Source organism: Catharus ustulatus, chromosome 6, assembly GCF_009819885.2.
Source record: "Catharus ustulatus isolate bCatUst1 chromosome 6, bCatUst1.pri.v2, whole genome shotgun sequence".
Classification (NCBI taxonomy): domain Eukaryota; kingdom Metazoa; phylum Chordata; class Aves; order Passeriformes; family Turdidae; genus Catharus; species Catharus ustulatus.
The window spans coordinates 55,572,230-55,595,431 of record NC_046226.1 but is presented as its reverse complement, the minus strand read 5'-3'; the positions used below and the strand labels follow the sequence as shown (position 1 = coordinate 55,595,431).

At 38.0% G+C, this 23,202-nt stretch overlaps 1 protein-coding gene across 3 annotated transcripts in view; it reads right to left on the bottom strand.

Annotated features, from left to right (window-relative positions):
- Positions 1 to 23,202, bottom strand: part of LOC116997202 (golgin subfamily B member 1-like) — a 35,000-nt gene that overhangs the window by 6,819 nt on the left and 4,979 nt on the right. Inside the window, exons 5-21 of one of the 3 annotated variants that reach the window (XM_042779360.1) lie at positions 22,878 to 23,000; positions 22,131 to 22,298; positions 21,716 to 21,901; positions 21,297 to 21,419; positions 21,040 to 21,153; positions 20,601 to 20,922; positions 20,152 to 20,261; positions 19,691 to 19,808; positions 19,506 to 19,597; positions 18,875 to 19,025; positions 15,324 to 15,433; positions 14,408 to 14,531; positions 13,397 to 13,527; positions 12,201 to 12,310; positions 11,766 to 11,934; positions 11,304 to 11,408; positions 238 to 11,037 (exon numbers count right to left, since the gene is read on the bottom strand). In XM_042779360.1, coding sequence (XP_042635294.1) covers positions 238 to 11,037; positions 11,304 to 11,408; positions 11,766 to 11,934; positions 12,201 to 12,310; positions 13,397 to 13,527; positions 14,408 to 14,531; positions 15,324 to 15,433; positions 18,875 to 19,025; positions 19,506 to 19,597; positions 19,691 to 19,808; positions 20,152 to 20,261; positions 20,601 to 20,922; positions 21,040 to 21,153; positions 21,297 to 21,419; positions 21,716 to 21,901; positions 22,131 to 22,298; positions 22,878 to 23,000 — 13,056 coding nt within the window. The remainder of the gene's footprint in view (positions 1 to 237; positions 11,038 to 11,303; positions 11,409 to 11,765; positions 11,935 to 12,200; positions 12,311 to 13,396; positions 13,528 to 14,407; positions 14,532 to 15,323; positions 15,434 to 18,874; positions 19,026 to 19,505; positions 19,598 to 19,690; positions 19,809 to 20,151; positions 20,262 to 20,600; positions 20,923 to 21,039; positions 21,154 to 21,296; positions 21,420 to 21,715; positions 21,902 to 22,130; positions 22,299 to 22,877; positions 23,001 to 23,202) is intronic. The other 2 variants (XM_033061539.2, XM_042779361.1) reach the window with 2 other exon arrangements.

Below are 23,202 nucleotides of genomic sequence, written 5' to 3'. Positions count from 1 at the left end.
GAAGTTTGATTACTGCTGAAATTCTAATTACAGACTAAGGTTTTCCCCATTTGCTTCGTTTAACAGGGTAATTGCCTTAACTCCCAAAATTGTAAACACACTTCCTCTGGGCACACAGTGTTATCTCAGCACTCACACAATCTACAAAGTTTAACTCCAGAATCCACCATGTCTCTGAGCATTCTCTGCACAAAGAATAAAATTACAGAGCCATGTCCATAGCTATTTACAACTTACCAAAGTTTTCTTATTGTTCTGAGGCACATCCAAACTACTTTTAAAATAATTTCTCTCATTGATGCTGCTGCAATCAATGGGAAATGAAGCTGTGCCCTGCTTGGCTTCAGAAGTTACCTTCTGATGGCTGAGCTCCTGCAGCAATTTGTCTCGGTCATCCTGGAGACTGGCCATAGCCTTGGCAAACGCTTCAATCTGCTGCGCATAATTCCCACACTCAGCTGAGAGCCTGCTCACCTCCAGCTCCCGACTGACTAAAGTCCTACAGACACTTCCAATGTCATCAGCCACCTGAGCAAGGGTAACCTGATCTGCAGCATCAAGGACAGCCTCATGCAGAAGAGAGTTTTCTTTGAGGATACTCATGAGATGGGATTTAAACCCCTGCAATTCAGCTGCAAGTTCATCTCCTTTTTTTCTTTCACTCTTGAGCTCAGAGGTGTATTTGCTCTGAAGAACTTTAAAGTCCTCTATGATGCGATCTCTGTCGTTCTGCAGAGCAGTCATTGCTTTCCCAAAGGCCTCATTCTGAGATCTCAACTCACTGTTTTGAGACTGAACTTCGAGCAGCATCTTCTCCACAGAAGAATCAGGTTTATCTCCATCCTCAAGTGTCAAAAGAGTCCCACTGTATTCCTCATCTGCACTTCTGCCTCTGGATTTCTGGAGCTCCTGAACCTTCTTCTGAAGCTTTCCTCCAGGCTGCCCATTGGATTCTTTTTTCTGAATACTCTCACTACTTAGCAGCTTCTCTCCAGATTCAGAAACAAGTTTCTCTTTGTTTAGCGATGTGATTAGAGATTCTAAATCCCTTACTTTAGATGCCAGTTTTTTATTTTCATGTTCCAAAGCCACAGCAGCCCCTTTCTGCAGTTCACTGGAAAGCTGCATCTCTTTTATTTGTTTTTGAAGATCATATTTTTCATGCTCAAGGCTTTTAATGCATTCCAATTTCTGCTTAAGTAAGTCCTTCAACTGATGGTCTTTCAGAGATAAAACCTGGTTAAGATCTTCCCTGTATTTTATCAGTTGTGCACTCAGCATTGCATTTTCAGAATGCAGATCATCTATCCTATTGAGGAGCACCCTTAACTCCTGTTTCAAAGCATTAGTCTCACTTGCACTGCCAACTAGAAGACTGTCCCTCTGGTTTAAGACATCCTGGTGAAGATGTTCCAGCTCCTTGTATCTGGTAAAAAGATCATCCCGGTCGTTCTGTAGAGATGACATGGATTTTTTAAAGGCATCTATTTCACTGGCAATTGCAGCCTTATCCTGACCTGCTTTTTCTGCTTTTACCTGGAGATTTCTCAGCTCATTTTCCAGCTTCTGGCGAGACTCCTCAGCTTGCTGTCTCTCCATCTGCAAAGAGCTTACCTGAAGTTCATACTCTTTGATCTGATTCCTATGCTGAGTCTGTACCTGAATCAGATAATCTGAAATTTCATCTCCTTTTGAAGAAATGAGTAAGGAAATTTCTTTGTCTTTATTATTTAACATGATCTTCATTTGCTCAGAAATGGTTATCTGCTTTTGCAATTCGGCATTCATTTTTTCCTTCTCCAGTAGAAGCTCTTGCAATTCTTGCTCCTGTCTTGTAAAATTACTTTCCAGAGCTTTTATCTCTCTTCCTGCACTCTTACTATTCTCTATGAGATGATTAAGAGAATTATTTTCTTTCAGGAGTGCTTGCAAAGCTTCTTCTTTGGACTGAAGGACACTCTCCAGCTCTTGCTGTCTGTTAAAAAATAAAGTATTTTCTTCCTTTATCCTGCAGAGCTCTTCATAGCGCTGCATATCAACAGATTTTTGCCTCAAGTACAATTCATCCTTTGTTTCCTCTACCACAGAATATTTGATATTTAGTTCTTGAATCTGAGTCATTTTATCTTTCAATTCATCTTGCAAGGCCGCTATTCTTTTGTTACTCTCTTCCAGCTGTTTCTCCTTGTTTTGGATGGCCTCTTTGAACTGCATTTCCCAGCTTTTCATCTCGGTGATGACCCTGTCCCTGTCATCCTGAAGGGAGGACATGCACTTCGTGAAAGCAGCCAGTTGGGCCAGAGTTGCGTTCAGCTCTGCCTGCAGCTGCTTGTTCTGAGAGTCCTTCGTGCTGACTTCCTCCTGCAAACCCTGAACCTCACTCATTGCCCAATCCTTTTCTCTCTGAAGCGCACCATGTCTTTCCTCCAGGTTCGAAATTTCACTTTTGTGAAGCAATTTCAGCTGCTGGAGATGAAATTCCAATTCTCTCTCATATCCTCTCTTTTGAAGCTGCAGTTCATCTCCCTTCTTTTGAAGTTCTTTCCTCCAGTTAAGATTCTCATCTTTAAGCCTGTCCACTTCCCTCTTTGACTGATCCAACAAGTTCATCTGTGCAGAAAGCTTTCCTTTGAGATGAAGTATTTCATCATTTGATTCTGCCAGCTTTTCTGATGCATTACTTAAGTCCTTTTCGAATTTTTCATTTTTTGACTGTGACAATTTCACAGATCTTTCCAAATCCAGGATCAGCTCCTGGAACTTTATAGAATCCTTTTGCAATTGGTTGATCTCCTGCTGTTTCTCCTTTAAGAGTTCCTGCAACTCTTTTGTTTTGTTTTTAGTCCCATTATTATCCCTCTGAGCACTTTTCACCTTCTCCTCAAACATCTTTACAAGATGGAGCTGCTGCTCTTCCTTTTCTCTAACCACATTAGATTTTTCTGCCTTTAACTTTTCCAGCTGCTGTAATAACAAGTTATTCTGTACCTGGGCAGATTTCATCTTATCAGTAAGATGATCAACTTTTTTAATGTGATTAAGCAATTCTGTCTCAAGAAATTCTCTCTCATTCTTTACTTTGTAAGAACTTTCTTGTACGTTTTCTAATTCTTCCTGTAACAAACATTTGTCATCCTTTAAAATCTTAACTTTTTCATTTAGACTAACAATTTCTTGTGTTAGACTTTTACATTCCATGTCCAGCTCTGTTAGACAATGAGTTTTGTGGAGCAAAGATTTCTCAGTTTCTTGTGCTTTTTCTGAAATTAATTTTCTTTCTTGTTCTAGGACAAGCACAGCTTGTTCTTTTTCACAGAGTTTATCCTTTAACACATTAATGTCCTTTAACAGTGATTCATTCTCACATAATGCATCACTGATTTTGGATTGTGTATCATTTTGGTACACTTCCATTTGAACCTGCAGTTCTCCCAAGGCTGCTTTAGTTACAGTGATGTTATTATGAAGGACATCATTCTCATTCTGAATTTTCTCTAAAGCCTGTTTTAGGTTTTCAGAGGTTTGTTTCAGTTGCTCGTTTTCCTCCATCAGCTGATGGTTCTGCTCAGTGAGCTCACACAGACGATCCTGGTGTTCCTGCATCCTGGCCTCCTGCTCACGGATCTGCCTTTCTGCTTTGCTCTGTAGCTGCTCAACCTCCATCTTCTTGGATTCACCGAGTTGTTTCAGTTGATTCTTAACAACCTCATGGTCATTCAGGAGATTTTGTAAATGCTTCTGCAGAGCCTCCTTTTCAGACTGTTCTTCCATGAGTCTTTGAACAGCCTCTTGCTTCTCTTTCCTACTGAGATCAATGACTTGCCTCATATCTGCCACCTTACTACTGATATTCTCATACGCCTGAAGAAGCGATTCATACTCCTGCTTTAATTCGCTATGTTTAGCCTTCCATCCTGTCAATTCAACTGTCTGAGAATCTTTTAAGGTATTTAATTGGAAAGAAAAGGCCTCTTTTTCCTGAACTATGGACTCCATGGTGGATTTCAGACTTTCACATGCTGCAGTGAGGTTTTCATTTTCGGTCAGCAACCTCGCATTTTCCGAAGCGAGGCTCTCCTCTCCAGACAATGGAGCCACAGCACCTGAACTCTGCTTTTCTCCGCCAAGCTCTAGTAAGTGCTCCAGCATTCCTGTCTTGTTCACCAGTTCCTCTCTTTCCAACATCAACTGATCAATCTGTTCCTTTAGATACTTATTTTCTCTCAGGGCTTCTTTACGTGATATTAAAGCCGCCTGCAATTTCCTTTGGAGGCGCTCTCTGGACCTTTCTTCTGTTACAGCTCTTTGCTCTTGGGCTTTGGAATCATTTAAATTTGCAGGTTTTGCCAGTGGCTCTTCCATTGTTTGCATTTGTTTCTGGATTTCACATTCTGTTGCTTCTCTCAGTTTAGGCTTCCCAGAGCAATCAGTCTCTGATAGTTGAAAAGGAGTGACATTTCCTTCCAAATTCCCTTGAAGAGAATTACTTTCTGAGACAACCTCTCCCAATTTCTTTTCAGTCCTATTTTCTTCCTTAAGCCCTTTGCCCAACACCACAGGTTTACTCATCTCAGCCTTCTCATGCAGCATATGCAGCTCTGCCATGAGATTTTTGTTTTCTTCACTGAAATGTTCTACCTCCTTTTTCATCTTAATTAGCTCCACATTGGACTTTTCCAAAGAGCTGAGAAGTTCCTCTTTTTCACTCTTCATGTCTTCAAATGCTGTTTTGTAATGGTGGGTTTCTTCCTGGCCCTCCTTTATGGCTTTGTTTAATAATTCCTTTTCCAGACCATGTTTCTCTTTTAAATCCATAAGTGAACATCTCAGTGCTTCTATTTCCTCATTTTTTCCTGCAACCTCCTGCTTAGCTTCAATTCTTGACCTCTGCAGTTCCTCCTGACTCATCCTGTAATCCTCTTCACTTTTTTTAAGAAGTGCTTTTTTCTCATTATTCACACGTTCAAGCACTGCCTTGAGCTCTGTGGTTTCAGTCTGATGCGCTTTCAGCTTTTTCTGTAGATGCTTTAGGTCTTCCAACAAGCTGCCCTGACATGGTTTCTCCTGTCCCAAAGAGTTTAAACTGATTGTTTCTTCTTTATCATCAATAAATTCAACCAATATTTTTCTCAACTCTTTCCTTAACATCTCTGCTTCCTCCTGAAGTTTTGCATAATCACTTCTTAGCTCTTTTAGCTCGATGTCTTCACTTGGCACGGAAGTGATCATGTTTTCTGACTCTTCAAAGGATGCAACCTGAGCCTTGTTTCCTGGTTTGTCTGATTCCAAATTCCTTGGGTCAGCTTGTTCTCCTCCCAGCAGTGCCTTGGGTGGAACCAGCTCCATCCCTTCTAACTGGTTAAAGCCCAGCTGTTTACATTTTGTTTGGAGAACTTCCCAGAGTGCATTATGTTCTTGCTGAAGCTGCTCAAGGTGGGCTTTTTGTTCATCAAAATCTGCTGCCAGTTTCACGTGCTCTTCCCTTTCTTGCTGGAATTTTTTCATATCTCCTTTCACGACCAAAAGCTCCTTCTCTAAAGCTTCTTTTTCTTTTTGCAATTGATTCATGGCATTAACGTCATTGTTGGGATTCAGACATTCATTCCTGTCTCCAGCACTTGAACCAAGCTCTTCTAAACTGCAATTTTTCAACAGTTCTTCCTTCTTTTTAAGTTCAGATTTCACCTCTTCAAGAGTTAAGAGCAACTGAGAATGCTCCTCTTGCAGATGAGCAAGCATACAGTCCTTCTCCCCTAAAGATTTTAGGTTCTGCTCACAAACATTTTGTTTTTCAGCTATGACATCATTTAGTTCTGTGATATTGTCCTGAAGTTCCTCTAAATAAGATGCTCTTGAAGATAAGGTTTTGGTCAGATCACTTATCTTGGCATCTTTTTCTATCAGCTGTTGTTTCAAAGTGCCAAGATGAGACTCAAAATCATTATTTTGTCCTTCAATTAGTTTCAGTTTGTCTGTTAACTCATCAACTTGCTTCATCAGCTCCTCTGCTTTTTTCTGCTCTTTTTCTATTTCTTCCTGTCCACTCTTTTCTAATTTCCCAACTTTTTGCATTAGATCTCTTCTTACTATCAATGCCGCTTGAAGCTTCTTTTTCAGATTATCTTTCTCCTTGCCCATTTTCTCAAGATTACACTTCATTTCCTCTTTTTCATTCATTAAATCTTTAAACTCAGCTTCTCTACTGCTTAACATAACCTGGTTATGTTCCAGTTCTTTCTTACAATCCCCGAGTTCCTGCAATACGCGGTTTAGCTCCGCCACTGAACTATTATGAACAGCTTCCAGGTCTTGCAGTTTGGCATTTAATGCACCCCTCTCTTCAGAAAAATTCAACATTTCATTAGACAATGACTCCATGACCTGGGTAACAGAAGAGTCTTTTTCTTTCATTTGCTGGCTTAGACCAGAAATTAAATCCTTCTGCTGATTGACCTGGGAAGTTAAGTTTTTGATGAGGTGATCTTTTTCCTCCACTTCTTCAAGCAGACTTGCTACTTTTTTACCTTCAGCCTGCAGCTTTTCTTGACTAGTTCTCACCATTTCTTCTGATTTATTCATCTTGTCTTGAAGAAATTCCACCTGCTCATTCATTTCTGCTAAAGACTCCTCCCTTTCTTTCAAGAGACACTCTTGTTTGCCTAATGTTTCCTTGAGTGAGACCATTTCTTTTGACAAACATTCCATTTCAGACGTGTACCTGCCCTTCATCTTTTCCATGTCACTCTGCAGCACCTCTTTCTGCTTCTCAAGTGACTCCATGTTTCTTAATTCATTTTTCATGGTGTCTATTTCTTTCTGTTTTTCTAAAAGTGCCAGTTGCAAATGTTCTCCTTCTGTTTCTTTTCTCATAATAGCAGTTACCAGAGTGGAGAATTTTTCCAACTGAGTTTTACTATCAGTTGGCTGCAGTTCAGAATCTGAAATTTGTGCCTTTTCTTTCCAAAAAAGCCTACTACTAAGTAATGGAGATAAGTTCTGAGTTAATTTCTCTTTTATAAGATCCAGCTCTTGCTGCAAGGACTGGATTTCGCTATCTTTTGATTTCATTTCACTTTCTAAGCTGCTCAATTGCTCAGTAAGATCATTATTTTGTGAATTTGCCCTATCAAGTTCTGTCACCCATTTGTTTTCCGATTCAAGCAGACTTTGTTCTAGAGTTTGACACTTAAATTCTAATTTAGAAAGTTCTTCACCCTTCACACTAACCTGCATCTGTAACTTCTCTTTTTCAGTCTTCATCTGCAGTTTGACAGCATCTATCTGCATCCTTGCATAATTCTCACTGGTTTCTAGTTTTGCATGGATTTCCCGGAGGTCTTCTAATTTCTTTTGCAAATCAGTCTGAGATGCAGCAAGTTGAGTGTTTTCAGCCACCAGTTTACCAACATCATCCTTCAACAGGGATTTTTCTTTCTCTAAAGACTCCACCTGACACTGTAGACTATTTATTAAAAGTGCATTATCGTGGCAGTCTTGAGATGATTTGGAATTTACATTGTTGAACTCCAACTTCAAACATTCCAATTTCTCTGCCTGTTCAGTGCACGTCACACGCAGAGACTCCCCAGCCAAGTCTTTCTGCTGTAGTTCTTGTGCCTGGGTATTTATTTGGTCTAGTGCTTTTTGGTACTCATTTTTAAGAGAATCAAGTTCAACAGTCAAAGAATCAATTTTTTTCTGATGATTATCAAGCTTCTCGTTCTTTTCCTGGAATTCTTCAGTCAGGTTTTTCATGGCTGTTCCACTTTCTTCTAATTTGGATCTGAGAACATCAATCTCACTAGAAAGAGTATTAACATTGCTCTCTGCCAACTGTATGCTGGCATCTTTCTTCTTTAAGGAATCAAGCAGTCCAGCAATAACTTCTTCCTTCTGCCCAAGAGCCACATTCAACTCAGTTCTCAGCTCATACTGTGCTTCAATTTTCTCCTGAAGAGATAAAAAGGCATTTTCTTTCTCACGGACTAGCTCTTTAGAATTTTGTAGTTCTTGTGTTAGTTCATGGACCTGACTTTGGAGCTGAGAAATTAAATGTGTCTTCTCTTCATCCTTCCTTGCTTTCTCCTCCAGAGTTTTGAGGAGACTTTTGTTTTCTGTAAGAGATGATTCCTTTTCTGATAAGGACTGGTCCCTCTCAATTATTACATTCTTTTGGTGCTCTATTTCTTTTTGGAAAGTCTCTTTCATTTCCTGCAACTCCACCATCTGTTTCTTTAAGACACCACACTCAGTCTCTTTCTCTTGAAGTTGCATCTTTAAATTCTCACTGAATATGGAAATACTGTTGATGGCTGATTCTTTTTCTGAAACAAGTACTTTTAACTGTTCTGTTTCAGAGGCTAAAAGCTGTAACTGTTTCTCCTGCTCAACACAAGAATCCTGTACCTCACAAAGCTGTGCTTTTAAACTGATGCATTCATCTATCTTTTGTTTTAAAGATGCATCTTTCTGTACAATCAAATTATTTAACTGGGACAACTGTTCCGTCATGTTTTTAAGTTGACTTTGAAGGTCAGAAATAATCTCCATATTCTCAGACAGTTGAACCCTAAGTACATCAGACTCTTCAGATTTATCTTTTAATAATTTAAGTTCTTGGGCTTGCCTTTTAAATTCATCTTCTTTTTCCTGCATTGCATGTCTGAGCTCATTGGTTTCGAGGTTCAGGGCTTGTATTTGGTTTTGCAGATCTGCAATGAATTCCACGTATTGCTTTTCCCCTGCCACTTTATCTTTCACTTCCCGAATCAAAGCCTCTTTTTCAGAAAGGAGAGTTTCTTTTTCCTCAAAGGTAATTTTTAAGTTTTCTTTCTCCATCAACAGGCTGTCAATTTGGTCCTTCAAATCTAAAATATTATGACTTTGTTGGGACAAGTGTGAAGTTAAAGCAGCTATTTCCTCTGACTTGCTGATTATTGTAACATTAACTGTCTCTAAGTCTGCTTTCAATTTTTCATTTTCTAGAGTTGCTGTCTGTGCTTGGTGCCTTGCTGAAGTAATTTCGGACTGGAGACATGCACATTCATGTGATTTCTCACTCAATAAGCTTGAAAAGTCCTCCTTTTCATGCCTAAGCACATCCACTTCTTTGCTTAATAACTGTACCTGATTATTTAACACTGTATTTTCTTCCATTTTTTCAAAAATTTGCCTCTGAAACTTTTCAAGTTCTGAACCCTGACTTTTCACAGCCAGGTCTCTTTCCTCTATCAACTGAGTCAATTTAGTTTTCTCATCTTTAAGATTTTTTATTTCATTCTGCAATTCTACAACACAAAGCTTACTCTCTTCCATTTCCTTCCGCAATGAATCATTTTGAAGATTTTTCTCTTCTAGAGACCTGTTTGCAGTTTCAAAATCCAAAGTTATGCTTTGAATTTTTTCCTGCAGGAGTAAATTATTTTCCTTGCTATGGGTGAGCTCTTGGATTAGACCACTGCATTCAGATAATTTATTATTTAACATTTCTTCTTTCTTTATTTCTTCATCTCTGATCTCCTTCAGCTGAATGAGCAGTGACTGCACTTGCTCATGCAACTGTTGGATCTGTTCCTTGCTTTCAGACAACTGCTCAGCCAGAACATTACATTCCTTTGTTTTCTCCCCCAGCTGTTCTGCAACTGAACTTTCCTTTTGCTTGGTAACTACTGACAGTTGTTCAATCTCTTTTGCCAGTGTGTTTTTATCAGAATTTAGTACTGAAAGAGTTTTTTCGTACTCAGCAGTGCTAACAGATAACTTATTCTCCAATTCTGCCACAGCCTGGGTTTTCTTTAACAACTCACACTCTTTCACATCTAGGAGTTTGGACAAATTCTCATTTTCTCTGATTAGCTGTTCCTTCTCTTTTTCCATTGTACCTATGGTCTTTTTCAGATTTTCATTTGTTTTTACTTGCTCTGCTAATATTTCTTGTTTCCCTTCAAGATCTGCCTGCAAATGATTATTAGCTGAAGCTTTCTCCTGTGTCTCTATCTCCCATTTTTTAATTTGTTTATGCATTTCATTTAATTGGTCACTAAGTTCTTTGCAACACGTCTCTTTGGCTTTCAGATCCCCAGTTAATTTAAGTTTAGTCTCTTCATTCTGCTTCTCCAAAGCCCCAAGTCTCTGCTCTAATGAAATAATGAGCTCTTGTTTCTCTTGCAACTCTTTTTTAGCTGTTTTCTCATGATCAGTATGTTCTGTGAGCTTTCTGGATAACTCAGCCAACTCCTCATCTTTTTTAGCATTTTCCAAAACCAATTTGTTGTATGAATCTTTAATTGACTTTAATTCATTTTCCAATGTCTGTGCTTTGCTCTCTTTCTCTTTAAGCAAACTGTTCCATTGTTCCTTCAGCACATTGCTTTCCTCAAGCTGAGATTTCAAATATTCCATTTCTTTTCTTTGTTTATCCTCTGTTTCTTGCAGCTTTTCAGATGATTTAGTAATTTGCTCTTTCAGCAGAGTAATTTGTGACTCGCACTCCACGAGCTTGTTATGGTACGTGACGTTGTTGGCCTTGATTTCAGAGCGGAGATCCTTAATTGTCACATTGTTCTCGGTGCTCTGCCTTATTAATTCCTTGTTTTCTTTGGTTTTAGCTTCATTCTCAGCTCTAACTCTCTCCAGCTCCATTCTCATGGTGTCACTCTCCTCAGAAAGCACAGAGATTTTCCTGCTGGCATCTCTCAAATCAGCTGTCTGTTCTTCCTTCAGCAAATGCATTTCCCTTTCATCCTTTGATAAAGCCTCTTCCAAACCTCGCATCTCCTCCTCTTTGCATTGCACTTGATGCTTCAGGATCATAACCTGCTCTAAATATTCTGCCATGTTCAGAGACAGGACGGACATCTCCTTGTCTTTTTCTGCCAGTGCTTCTTTCAGATTATCGATTTCTCTTTCACGTTTCTGCAGATCCTGAATGAGTTGAGACCTCTCTTCCAAATGGCTTGAATTCAACTTGTCAAGCTCTTCATTTGTCTGGTCCAGATCCAGCTGCATGGACTCCACCATGCTGTCTTGTTTCAAAGTCTAAACAACAAGAAAATAATGCTGTAACACTCCAAATACCTGTTAGATGGAGAAGTTACACCCCACACTGTATAACAAGTATTTAAGGTAATCAGCCTGTACCCAATGTAAAGTCACAAGATGTTTTTCTTTAGATTGTTTTAACAAACAGAAAGCTCAGGGTATGAAATTTAAAGCAGCTCATGCTGTCAGTTCAGCTGACATTTAAATGGGCCATGAAAAATGAAATATACAATTTCTTCTCTTACATTACTTTTATGAATTACCTTTTCTTTCAGTGTAGCAACTCTTTCCGTGAGATCACTGATGGCTGTTTTCTGCTCAACATTCTCTACTTCATACACACTGCATTTCTTTAAGGCTTCATTCAGCTTAGTATTAAAAGCAGAAGTTCATGTGAAAGAAACACATAAAATTCTATTACAATTTTTATGTTACCGATTCTAATATTGAGTTTACACAACACTGAGGTGCATACTCTGAAATTAATAAACGACAATTTATCAGCTCAATAAAATGTAAATACTTTCATGCAAAAGGTGTGTTGGGTCTAAGAAATCTTTACACCAAACTTAAAGCAAAGCAATCAAATGAACAAAACTGTGAAGACAGAGTAAAAATTTTCAGACTGGGAAAACAGCAATAATTCTATTGGGACACAAACCAAAAGTTACAGTTAAAGCTCATCAGTTCTAATAAGTGAAATACTAACTATAAATTTAACTTACTTGTTGCTCAACATGTGCAAACTTTTCCCCAAGCTCTTTGTTTAGAATATCCTTTTCTTGAAGCAGTTTCCTCAAAGCTTCAATTTGTTCCAGCTTTTCTGTTGTGCTCACCAGCTTTTGTTCTCTTTCTCCAAGTGAATTTTCAAGGAAACTATTTCTGTCACTTAATCTGAGAAGAAAACACATATTTAAGCATTTTGAAAAGAAGGCTTGCTTCAAGTTTTCTAAACTTACTAACTCCAAACTCAGGGAATTATTATTTTTACACTTTCCATTTAAACTTGCAAGTATAAAAATAACATATCTGCAAACAGAAACATGGAACAAGTAATTGTTTTTTCAAGTGTTTTGAGAGATTATACTCCTCATTAGAAGTTGAAGTTGACAGCAGAGAAAGACAGTGGTGTGTGGAATTGTAAAGAACCTTTGTTTTACCCTTTGAGCTGCTCATTCAAGCCAGAGATCAGAATTTGATGCTTTTCCACATCTCTCATTTGCTGGCTGCGCAACTGGGTGAGTTGAGTTTGCAAACGCTCATTTTCGTTCTGCAACAAAGCAACAATGAAGAACATTATCACACCCAGAGAAGTGTGAGAGAACTGGAGAAAAAAGGAAGCAAGCTTTGTTCACACAGTTTTTTGGCGGTTTCAAACACAGTAAAAAATCTCCTACTCTAGGTCAGATCCACTGCACCAATTCAAAAACAAAACCACAAAAAAAAAAAAGAAAAAAAAGAAAAAAAAGAGAAAGTAGTACAACGGCAACCAACAACCAAAAGCAAAACACATCCAGAATCAACAGCACGTAGGACAAACGTGGCAAACTTGTCACCATTCATGAACAGAAGGTGGCATTTTGGAGGAGGCAGACACACCTGCACCGCCCTCAATAGCTGCCCTTCTTCCTCTACACCAAACGTTACCTGTATTGAAAGGCTTTGTTACAAGAGTCTCAGTAATTAATGTAAGCTTGTCTCTCATCTTAAAACCATTATTTAAAGTCATTCCTCTTTATACATGTGTAACTTAACAGATAAAGAACTATGAGTAATGCACCAAGAGTTTGAGTACAAGATCAGTTGTGTCACTCAGTGAAAACACAGTTCACAAATTATCACAGTAATTTGTCAGTCAAGCAATACTAAAAATAACTTTCTTTTAAAACAACTCAACTGTTTTTTGCAGGGCCTTCAGTGAATGGTTGGGAGTTTAGATTGCATGTATATATATTTACATAAAATTATGAATAATTTTTCTATAAGCAGTTTCTTCTCTAAAAATGTATGAAAAATTAAATACACACACTTACAGAAAAGAAACCTGATGAATATAAGGAATGGAAAATTCAAACGAGTCATAACCAAATTTAATCTGGACCTTCTGGCAAAGACCTTCACAAAGAAAATCATGTTATCTTTTTACTGTATTTCTAAAACAAATAAAACTTAATCCTAATCATAATACAGGATGTGCACACTCCCTGACAACATAATTAATGAGTGTAAATTAGGCTTCAGTCATTTTTTGTCAGCTGAAAATTGATGGGTTTAGCTTACTGTAGGCTGTGATATAAAGCAAATAACTGAGAATGATTCTCTTGCATCATCAGGTTTACACAACTCCAAAGCTCACCTGGAGAGCCTCCATTCTACCTTGAAGCTGAAATCTGTCTTCCAAATCCTGACAACGCTCTTCCAGAAAAAGTATTTGCTCCTGCAGTTGGTTTCTTTCCAATTCCAACTCTTCAACCACACTCCGTAAACCTACTCAGGTCAAAGAAGGAAGATTCTTTCAAGAGAAGCCCACCAAAATTCCTGAAGTCTAAAAATGGCTGCAGCTCTTTATTCAAAGTCCCCATCAGTGCTGGGCACAAACAAATCTCACCCATTTCTAGCGGAAACACCTGAGGCACTACATCCCCAAAATTCAGGTGGCAAAAGTACCCTTAACTGTTGGGAAACCAAAATAAAGTTGCATATCTCATGAACTCAGAGGACCTGGTAGAAATATTCTAATATTGAGCCACCACTACTGTGGCTCAACCAATAGTGTGGCTCATGGTACATCAGCCATGATTACATGGTTCATTAACCATGATAACAGTAAGTTTATCAGGTGCTTGCAGGATCATATCTTAAGTAATTAGTAATAAACTGGTCTGGACTGACAATTTGCAAGTGAGCCCATTTCATCTTAACAACAAGATGTATTTGCAATCTTTACCACTGATATAAAAACATCAGCATTAAAAACTGAGAATTGCATTTTTAAATTAAGCAGCAACAGAATGGAATTCTGGTTTGCAACATAACTGTGATATAAACTGGAAGCACATTCACAGGAACAAGACTCATAATTTAAAACAAACACATGATCTTGCCACATGGGATATTTGATGGGCATCAAAGCTCATCCAATTCCACTGCTCAGCCATATTGATGCTGTACTTGGGAGCCAGAACTAGGCAGTTCATCCAGCACGCACATGCTTGGAAACGAAAAGGAAGAAAACGCAAGGCAAAAAAATCCAACACAGATTAGAATACACCACAAATGGGCTGTTAGCTGAATTTGAAAACAAAAATATACACAAAATGCAGATGCTGTGTGCATGCTTCCATCAACTGTCTAGTCGCTATCACACCTGCATTGGGTGAAGGGTACTCTGGCCACCAACCTCCCATGTTTTCGCCTTCAGTTGAGTCAGTGCTATCCAAGGTGACATTCAGTTCTTGGAAGCATTGTTTGCCATCGAAGGGGAATTCTTCCTACACACAAGACATGAGAAGGAAGTTTAACTTAAAGAAGGAAGCCAGCAGGGATAAGATAATTCTGCTACTAAAACCACAATTTCAATCAAAAAAATCCCAAAAGTTAGCACTGATTCCGGCACTTAAATGGAAGTATGTGGGATTGCTGTGGACTAGAGCAGCATGCCCAGTTTCTGGCTACTACTTCAGAAAAGCAAAGTCTCCCACAGGTTTTTTAAGATACCTGCAAGCCTTTAAAAACACCCTTGGCTATTTGAGAAGCTAACGGATAACAATGTTTGGCTATCTTAATTAGTGCCCTGATTTCTAAAGTTAAAGAGTTCTCTGAAGTACCAGTTAACTAATTACAGTCTTCCAATGGTCTGTTAACGTGACAGTAACATCCTAATTCCTACCAAAGTTGCCATTTTTCATGCAAGGTACAACACCACCTACCTAGAAGTCCACCTGAATTAAGTGGTACTAATTATTCTGTAAAGCTCGACCAGCAAAGAGATTTGTAAAGACTTTACTGAAGCCAAAAATGGCCTTAACATCTGAAGCACGCACATGGGAATTAGTCCAGAGAGAACCTTGTGATTTTTCAGTGGGAAGGAGTAAGAGGTGTTACACCACTGGAATTTCTCATCTTCTGGCAATATGATCATTAAATTTATCAATCTTTTCAGTTCCAATCTATGTTCTTAAGCTCCTAATGTTTTAAAGACTAAAGCACCACATAAGTAACAGTATTTTCCACATTTTTATTAACAGACAGGTAAAAATAAACTCACATCTCTTTGAACCCACCTGCAGCTTCCTGCTGGTTTGACTGCCTTTTCTTCTTGCCTGCTGCAGCCTGCCCATTCCTTGAATTGTGGCCAGTTCCTCCTCCAGCTCCTGCTGCCCTGAGACTATGGCTGGATTGGAGTAGCCAGGAAAGAACCAGTCATCCTCAATCAGTTTTGTGCCACAGGAAAGCATTTACATTTATATCAGACACTACTACATGAAAAGAGACCAGGGACAGGGTGAAGTCCCTACAAATGACTGACAGGAACAAGATTAAGGATTAAAATCCACTGCAATCACCTTGTGATTTCCCTCCAACATTGCTATGCAGAACATAAAGTCTGAGCATCTCACTAAGAAGCAGCAAATTGAAGTCTAACCTCACTTCTTCATCAGCTCTAAAGGAAGACTTTATAGAGGAGGGTGGAAAGGGTGAGGTTATACCATAGTAAGAAGGAAAGCCAATCAATTAAAATGCCAAATTACATCTCAATTCAATTTACCAGGTTCAAATACACCCAATTTGTATGATGAAAGCCACAGCTTTTTCAGCTGATGCCTTTTTAATCTCCACAATCACACTAATTTCTATAAAAACTTTAATTTTAGTACGAGCTCTAAAGCCAGATCATTTGAGGAAGTCACAAGTACGTTACACTGCAAACTGGCATCAAACCATCTTTTCATAAATTAGTAACATCATTCTTTCCAGGACAAATACAGAATCACTAGTAAATAAACACACTGAATAAACTGAGAATATGAAATCTTAGGTATGCATCCTGCTCATTGTTAGAAATGATTTGTCATCTGAAGTGCATTCCCATCTGTTTTGTGATACAACAAAACACGTTGGGGGTAAAGATTAGGAAACACCACATACCATGCAAAGCAGACAACAGCACAGACAGGGAAATGGAGGGAAAATAAAGGTGACTCCATACTTCAATTGAAAGTTACATTAATTGGATAATTAAAAATTTGGCTTTCAATTTAACCACATGAATCCACAGTTGTCCTCACAGCACACACAACTCAGAGAATTGATGTCAATGCATCTGTGAGGCCAACACCAGGAATTATTTGGAGATTCAGCCCTACAGGGAACACTGTTTTCATCTGAGTTGGCCAAGGATAACTTATAGCACGGATTTCCTTAACTCACATTTCTGTAGCACCTGCTAGATTTAAATTCTTCCTGTAATATTTCAAAATTACACACCTAATGTCTTGTCCAAAAGGATTAGTGGGGAAAAAAGGTAAAGAAAAAAACAATGACCCTTTCCAAGTGGGATTGCTAAATCGGATTATACTTCCAATTTCAATTACACTTTGGCTTCTTGCATTGTCAGTTCATAAGTGTTTTAAACACCTTTGTGCATTTTCTAGATTTGACACATTTTTTTAAAATCTTTTTCAAGGTTGTAAAATTAAATGCCAAGTTTTGATCATAGGCTTTAAACCTCTGTTTACAGCAACTGCCAGTTAAGGGGTTCAAAGAATAAGATCTATTCCAGGTAAAAATTTAGCCCCTCCTCTGACACTGTAATGTAGGAACCCAATATTTTTAGGCTCCTAAATATCTGGTAATGAAAAAACCAATGAAATTACCATTGTCACAAGAATAATGGAAGTATAGAAATTGGAGCTTTAGAATGATTTAGCACACTCAGAGAAGTGTTAAAACACTTCCAATTAAATTGAGCATTGCTTTAACAACAATTACTAAGTAAATACATTTTGTTAATGTTTCACAGTCGCTTAGGAAGCTTTTCATTTGCCATTATCTAACATAAAAACCTGAAAAACCTCCAAGAACACCTTTTTTCAGAGACACACTGCATATAAACAAACTATGCTGTGTCTGTACTTCCTTGAGTCACTATTGATACTACATATTACTTACATATGGCTTAAAATATTGGTAGCTAATATTAATGCATGCAAAGTTCAGCAATTTATGGGATGGAATATTATTTTTTTTTAAATACTACTGAATTTCAGGTAGTACTAAGAATGAATTTGATTCTTACTTAGTCCTCACCACTCGTGGTAAGCCAAGAAATTTGTTTCTAGATACAAAAAATATGGAGTCAGCTGTTACTACAGTGAAAAAATGAAGATGATTTCATTAATACAAAAGAAGAAACAGGTATTGCAAGGCAGGAGAAACTCAAGTTAAAACCCAGCAGTTGTTACATGTATTGCTAAGAACCACAAACCATCAATGGCAGACCTTGCAAGGTACTGTTGGCAATTTTCTCCACAAGAAGTGAGAGCAGGAGAAATCAGCAACAGTACATTCCAAGGAGCCATTGCTGCAGGAACCTGCATGCACAAAACTGATGGGAAACTGTTCTCCCTGGCTGCCCAAATCGCAGTGGAGGGTAGGAGTGGAGGGGGAAGGGACGCTCAGGGCTCACCAGGTGGAACGGCAGGGAAAAAAGAAACAGAAAGGTCATGCTATTCCCAAGGGGAAAAAAAAAATGCAAAATTAAACCTGGACTGAGGCAGAGGAAATTTTACAAGCGTTATTAATATTGCACATGGCCCTGTGGCCAGCACAGATGAGCTAACAAGTAGATTTAATGCAGGGGTATTACTTCCTTTCAATACCAAAGCATAATCCTTTAAAAAAAAGAGACATGATCCTTAAAACATTTCTGTGCTTACACACTGAACTTTCAAATGGATCATGGAAATGAAAAATAATTCAGTTGCAGATTGAAAAGAGAAGGTTCATATTAACTAACTGGATTAATTACAATGGTAGGTCCTGTGCATTAAAATTTGCCATTACTCTCCATGCAGTTAACTATGGGGACAAAAATTGTAATTTAGTTCAGATGGCATGGAAAGAGCAGTAAAAGCTATCTAGAATTTAATCAGACTTTTATAAGCTTTAATAGAAGCTACTCATCAGCTGATTAATTAATAATTTAGCAAACTCTAAATCCTGACATTACTTGAAATGCTACTTTCTGTAGGTAATTTGGTATTTTTAACTCCCTCCAAGCCACTGCCAGTGCACATTATTCAGCTGGCCTACACAAGTGGCACCTACTCACAGATCACTAAATATTCTAAATAGAATTAATGAGAAATTTCCAAAAGAGAAACTCCATGTCAGGTACACTTTGCTTAAGCACCACTTTTATTCCTGTCATTCAAACCAACACTATAGTCCCCCACACGTTCACCAGTTCTCTAAGCAAACAGGCAGCTTAGAGTGGAGAACTATTTATCATTGATAAAATATGATTTACAGCTTTTATCATTTATCATATGCAGACAATAAGCCTTTCAAGCAGCCTTACAGAGCAGCAGCTCAAACGGCAAACAGAACAGTACATCTACTTAATAAAAATTATACAAAACAAGATGGATTTATGAAAAACAAACTCGAGGGAAAAGCAGAAACTGCAAATTTCAGCAATTTCACTAACTACACATATTTTACGACTACAGAAACAAGTCATGGTGATGTGCTATCAATTCGGTCTGATGCACAACAGACACACACAGATCTATAAAAACAGGATTGTTGTACTGGAAATAAAATAATTCACCTTCTCTCTCCTCCTCAATCTGAGCCATTCTCAAGGCCATGGCAGATTTCTCTTCTCGGACTTGATCCCGGGACTCCTCTGACTCTGGGACATTTTCCTGCCATTCCAAGAGTTGACTCTGCAATTCATCCACGCTACCTGATTCACTGGCCTAACACAAGAAATTCTGTATTAAAATAAATCTACCACATGCCTCTGCAAACATAAATACATTGGAAGTGGGCAAAGTATCATAATTCACCATTTTACATAAATAAAAATCTATGAAATTGGTAAGTGTAGATGGTAGATATTGTAGATTATATGAAAAACAAGTCCCATGACTTCATAAAACATGTAAAATATTTTGTCTACAAAATAACATCCACACTTTGATGACTCATCTTAAATGTAACTAAGTATGTAGCAAACTGCTTGGAAAAAATGTAATTTGAAGTGTGTGCAAAGTAAGTAGAAATCAATCTTTTTGAGTAATTCAAAACCTGTTGTTCTCCAACTGAACAGTCACTGACACTGACAACTCCATACATCAATAAATTAATTTTAGGCTCCAAAACCCAGCTGACACACTTTTCAAAGTATAATTAGCACCATTAATCAATAACTCATGCATATCAATTTTCAACTCAACCTGTGAAGCTGCTCTCTTTGTAACTTGGTCAAGATCAGCCTGCAGCTTTCTCTGCTGCTCTTCATATAGCTCCAGCTTTTTCAGTAGTTCTTCTACAAAACATAATAAATTTGTTTCATGAGGACACAAATAATTTTGGTTTTTGTCTCTTTATTTTGGATCATCTGCAAAAGATTTTCTCTTACCATTTTGAGTTCTGATTTCATGCAATGACTGCAGTTTTGACTGCAGCGCTTCATTTTCAACTTCTAATTCTGACACACGATTGCTTAAGGCAGATGCATCATTGTTCTTTGAAGAAAACTGAAAGAAAATACAGTTATGGGGTTTCAAACTCAGCAAAATCACAGCAAAGTCCTCTTCCTTATTCTTTACAATAGTTCTTTTTCTAATATTTAAAGTGCAATACAGAAACTCATCTCTAACAAATTTACCCGAGTGCTGATAACACAATCTGTACTATCTTTCATTTAAACTGCATCTTGTAGCAACACTTTATGTCCATTCCATTTTCATACATTAATTCATAAAGCAAAGTAATTTAATATTTTTTTTACCCCACAGTTTAGTTATTCCTAATCAAATCTCCAAGTACAGTAGCTGGAGAAAGACACAGAGTCTTAAATGCAAAGTTACACATACATACATTTTTCAGTTCATCTTCCAGCTGTTTGATTCTTGATTTAGACCAAGCCTTCATTTTCAAAAATTTGGCTTCAGATTTGCTGGCCTCTTCTGTTTTCAATTTCACTTGGACTAAGAAACAAGAAGCAGGAATTATTTAAAACTGTTGAGAGATTATTAATACAAACCTTGTGCGCAATTCCTTTAGCACCTGGAAGTTACACACGCAAGACAACAGCATTTACAGAAAAACGTAAGGACTAGAAACAGTGAGAAATTTATAGTTCATGTGATTATCTTGGCAATCCTCTAACCCTCATGATTACAGAACTTAATCACTTTAATTACTGTGGCAATAATATTCCATCAAATTTCATGTAGTTCTAATTGCAATAGGTATGAAATTGGCTCAAAACACATAAAGGCAAAGAAGCCTTTAATATTGTCAATGACAACTGTGAATTAGGATACCTTCCAAATCTTCCATCTTCTCTTTGGTTACAGACTCCAGATCTTTGACTTTTTTGGAGTTACTCTGTCCACCACCACTCAACTCTGCCACTTGTTTCTGAAGCTGAACCAGGGCCTGGTCTTTCTCTTGCAGTTCAGTTTCATGTTTCTCTTGAATTTCATGCAGTTCAGCATCGTATTTCGCCTTAACTTTTGTCATTTCAAGCTCATGTTTCTCCATCATGTCTTTTAATTGGGCTCTCATTACATGTTTCTCAGCATCCAGTTTAGACTGGAGGTTTTCTTTTTCAGACAAAAGACGTTTCAGGCTTTCATTAATCTCCTGTTTAAAAAAAAGCAACAAAACACAGCACAAAAAATATTCATAATTTTAATTCAAAGTGTTTTTCCTACCACTGTCAAACATGATATCTGTACTCCTATTTATGACATTTCTTACTTTCAATTGCTGGTCCTTGGCATCCAGCTCTTTTTGCAAGACATCAATCACCTGTGTCCTTCCCAGCATGACTTCTTCCTTTTCATGGAGCTTCTGTTTCAAGGCCTTTAGTAGCTATCAAAAATTAAAAGTTAAATAATCAAACAATCTATAAAAGACTTATTTTTATTCTCCCAACCAGACACTTGAACTGTGTCACAGAGTTTGGTAATTACATGACTCCCAATTCAAGCTGCTGAGTTTCCAGAGCAACGCACCTGTTCTAGGTCAGCACTTGCATCAGATTTAGCAGCTAATCTAAACAGCTCCTGCTCATGTTTTTCTCTCTGTGCTTCCAGCTCCTTTTCCTTTTCCTGGATAAGATTTTGAAATGTACGTACCTAAAACCACAAAGAAAATAAATATGAAACCAGCCCACAAACTATGGTAAAATCACACTGAACTAACTAAAGGTACAGCAAGATAATGGATTCCATATTAAGTCTGAATTTTGCTTCCAGTAACATTAAATACACTAATTAGTCACTTATGTTCACTCCTAGCAAGCTTCTATCAACTAAGCCCAAATGGCAATCTCCTCCTCAAACACCTATATTCTACTTTCAATGTGGTTTGTAGCTCTCTCACCATCTTCCTAAGAACTGGATATAACTTTTGGAATCCTGCATTTACTTACACTTTCCATGTATGTAGCTTCTTTTTCTTGGAAATGCTCTCTTTCCTTGTTTTGAATATTTTTCAGGCTCTCGATCTGCTCCTGGAACAAGCTGCATTTTTCTTCACTGTCTCCCACCTTCTTGGTAAGGTTCCTCACCAGAATCTCCATGTTTTGCAGTGATGACTCCTTAGCTGCCAGCTGGTTCTTTGCAATGCAAACCAAAAGATAATTAGCAGAAAAATGATACAGCAATCATGAAACCTTTCCCTGGTAAAGACAAAATAAGTAGATATATACAAATGAAGATAGTCAGTAAAGAATTTTTATTCACATTAACTAACCGTGTTTCAGAGAGGGACTGGCTACATAACATTAGAATTCATTGGTTCCTTGAAAACTCTAGAGAGATTTTATAACTGAGCTGCTAACATACCTTCAATTCTTCATTGGGCAGGAATATTTCATTGGCAGCATCGCTGGATCCACAGGCCACCTGCAAGTCCCTGATGTAAGCATCTCTTTCAGCCAGCTTCTTCTCCTTCTCAGCCAGCATGGCATCCATGTCAGCCCCACGGCTGCGCTGTGCCTCCAGCTCAGCGTCCTGAAGGTGAAGAGGCAGAATTGTTTGTGGTCTATGCTTCCATCTCCAGCACAGAAGAATAGTTTGCATAATTTCCTTATGGCCTGTTAGAGAACTCCAAAAACTACAAGCAGATGTATAACTGGTTCTGTTTGAAGTGTAATCATTATTTACTAAACCTTTCTCTCTCTAACTCTGCAGCATTTCCATTTCTGTCACCATCCCCAGGGAATTTACATCCACAAATACCACAACATAAAATCAGCCCTTGCCTACATTTATTTCTGTTATGACCTATTTTTTCACTGAGGAAAATTGAAGCAAACCATTATTTTTGTTCAAAATGAAAGACTGAAATACAACGTTGACCCACAGAGTTAATCTGTGTGTATCCTACTCCACTCATCCAGGATTCCCTGCTCACTGAAGGCACAGTGACAGAATTGCCACTGCCCTTGCTGAGGCTGTAACATAATTCCTCAACACAAAACTCCCAGAATGGCTGTTCAGTAGCACAGAATTAAATATATATGGAAATAAACATATTCAAACACAATCCTACATCACAAAGGTGAAAAGTCACGTCATCTAAAACACCACCTTTTTCTGTAACTCTTCATTTTTTTGTGCAATCTGGGATTCCAGCTCTTCAATTCTCCTTCTCAGCACTAATATCTTCCCTCGATTTGCTGCAGCATTTTCCTGGTCTCCATCTTTTGATGCCTGCAAAAACGGGGAGGTTTGCATTCCATGAATAGGTAACTCCTGGATTCTGTACCTCTACTCAGTCTGATAATATTGGTGAAAAAAGCAGATTTTACTCATAGACTGTGTTTCAGTTCTCTTATATATTCCATATTCAATGTAAAAGCTGGCACAGAATTTTTATGAAGCACATAAAAGTCTTTGTATGTAAATTATTCAG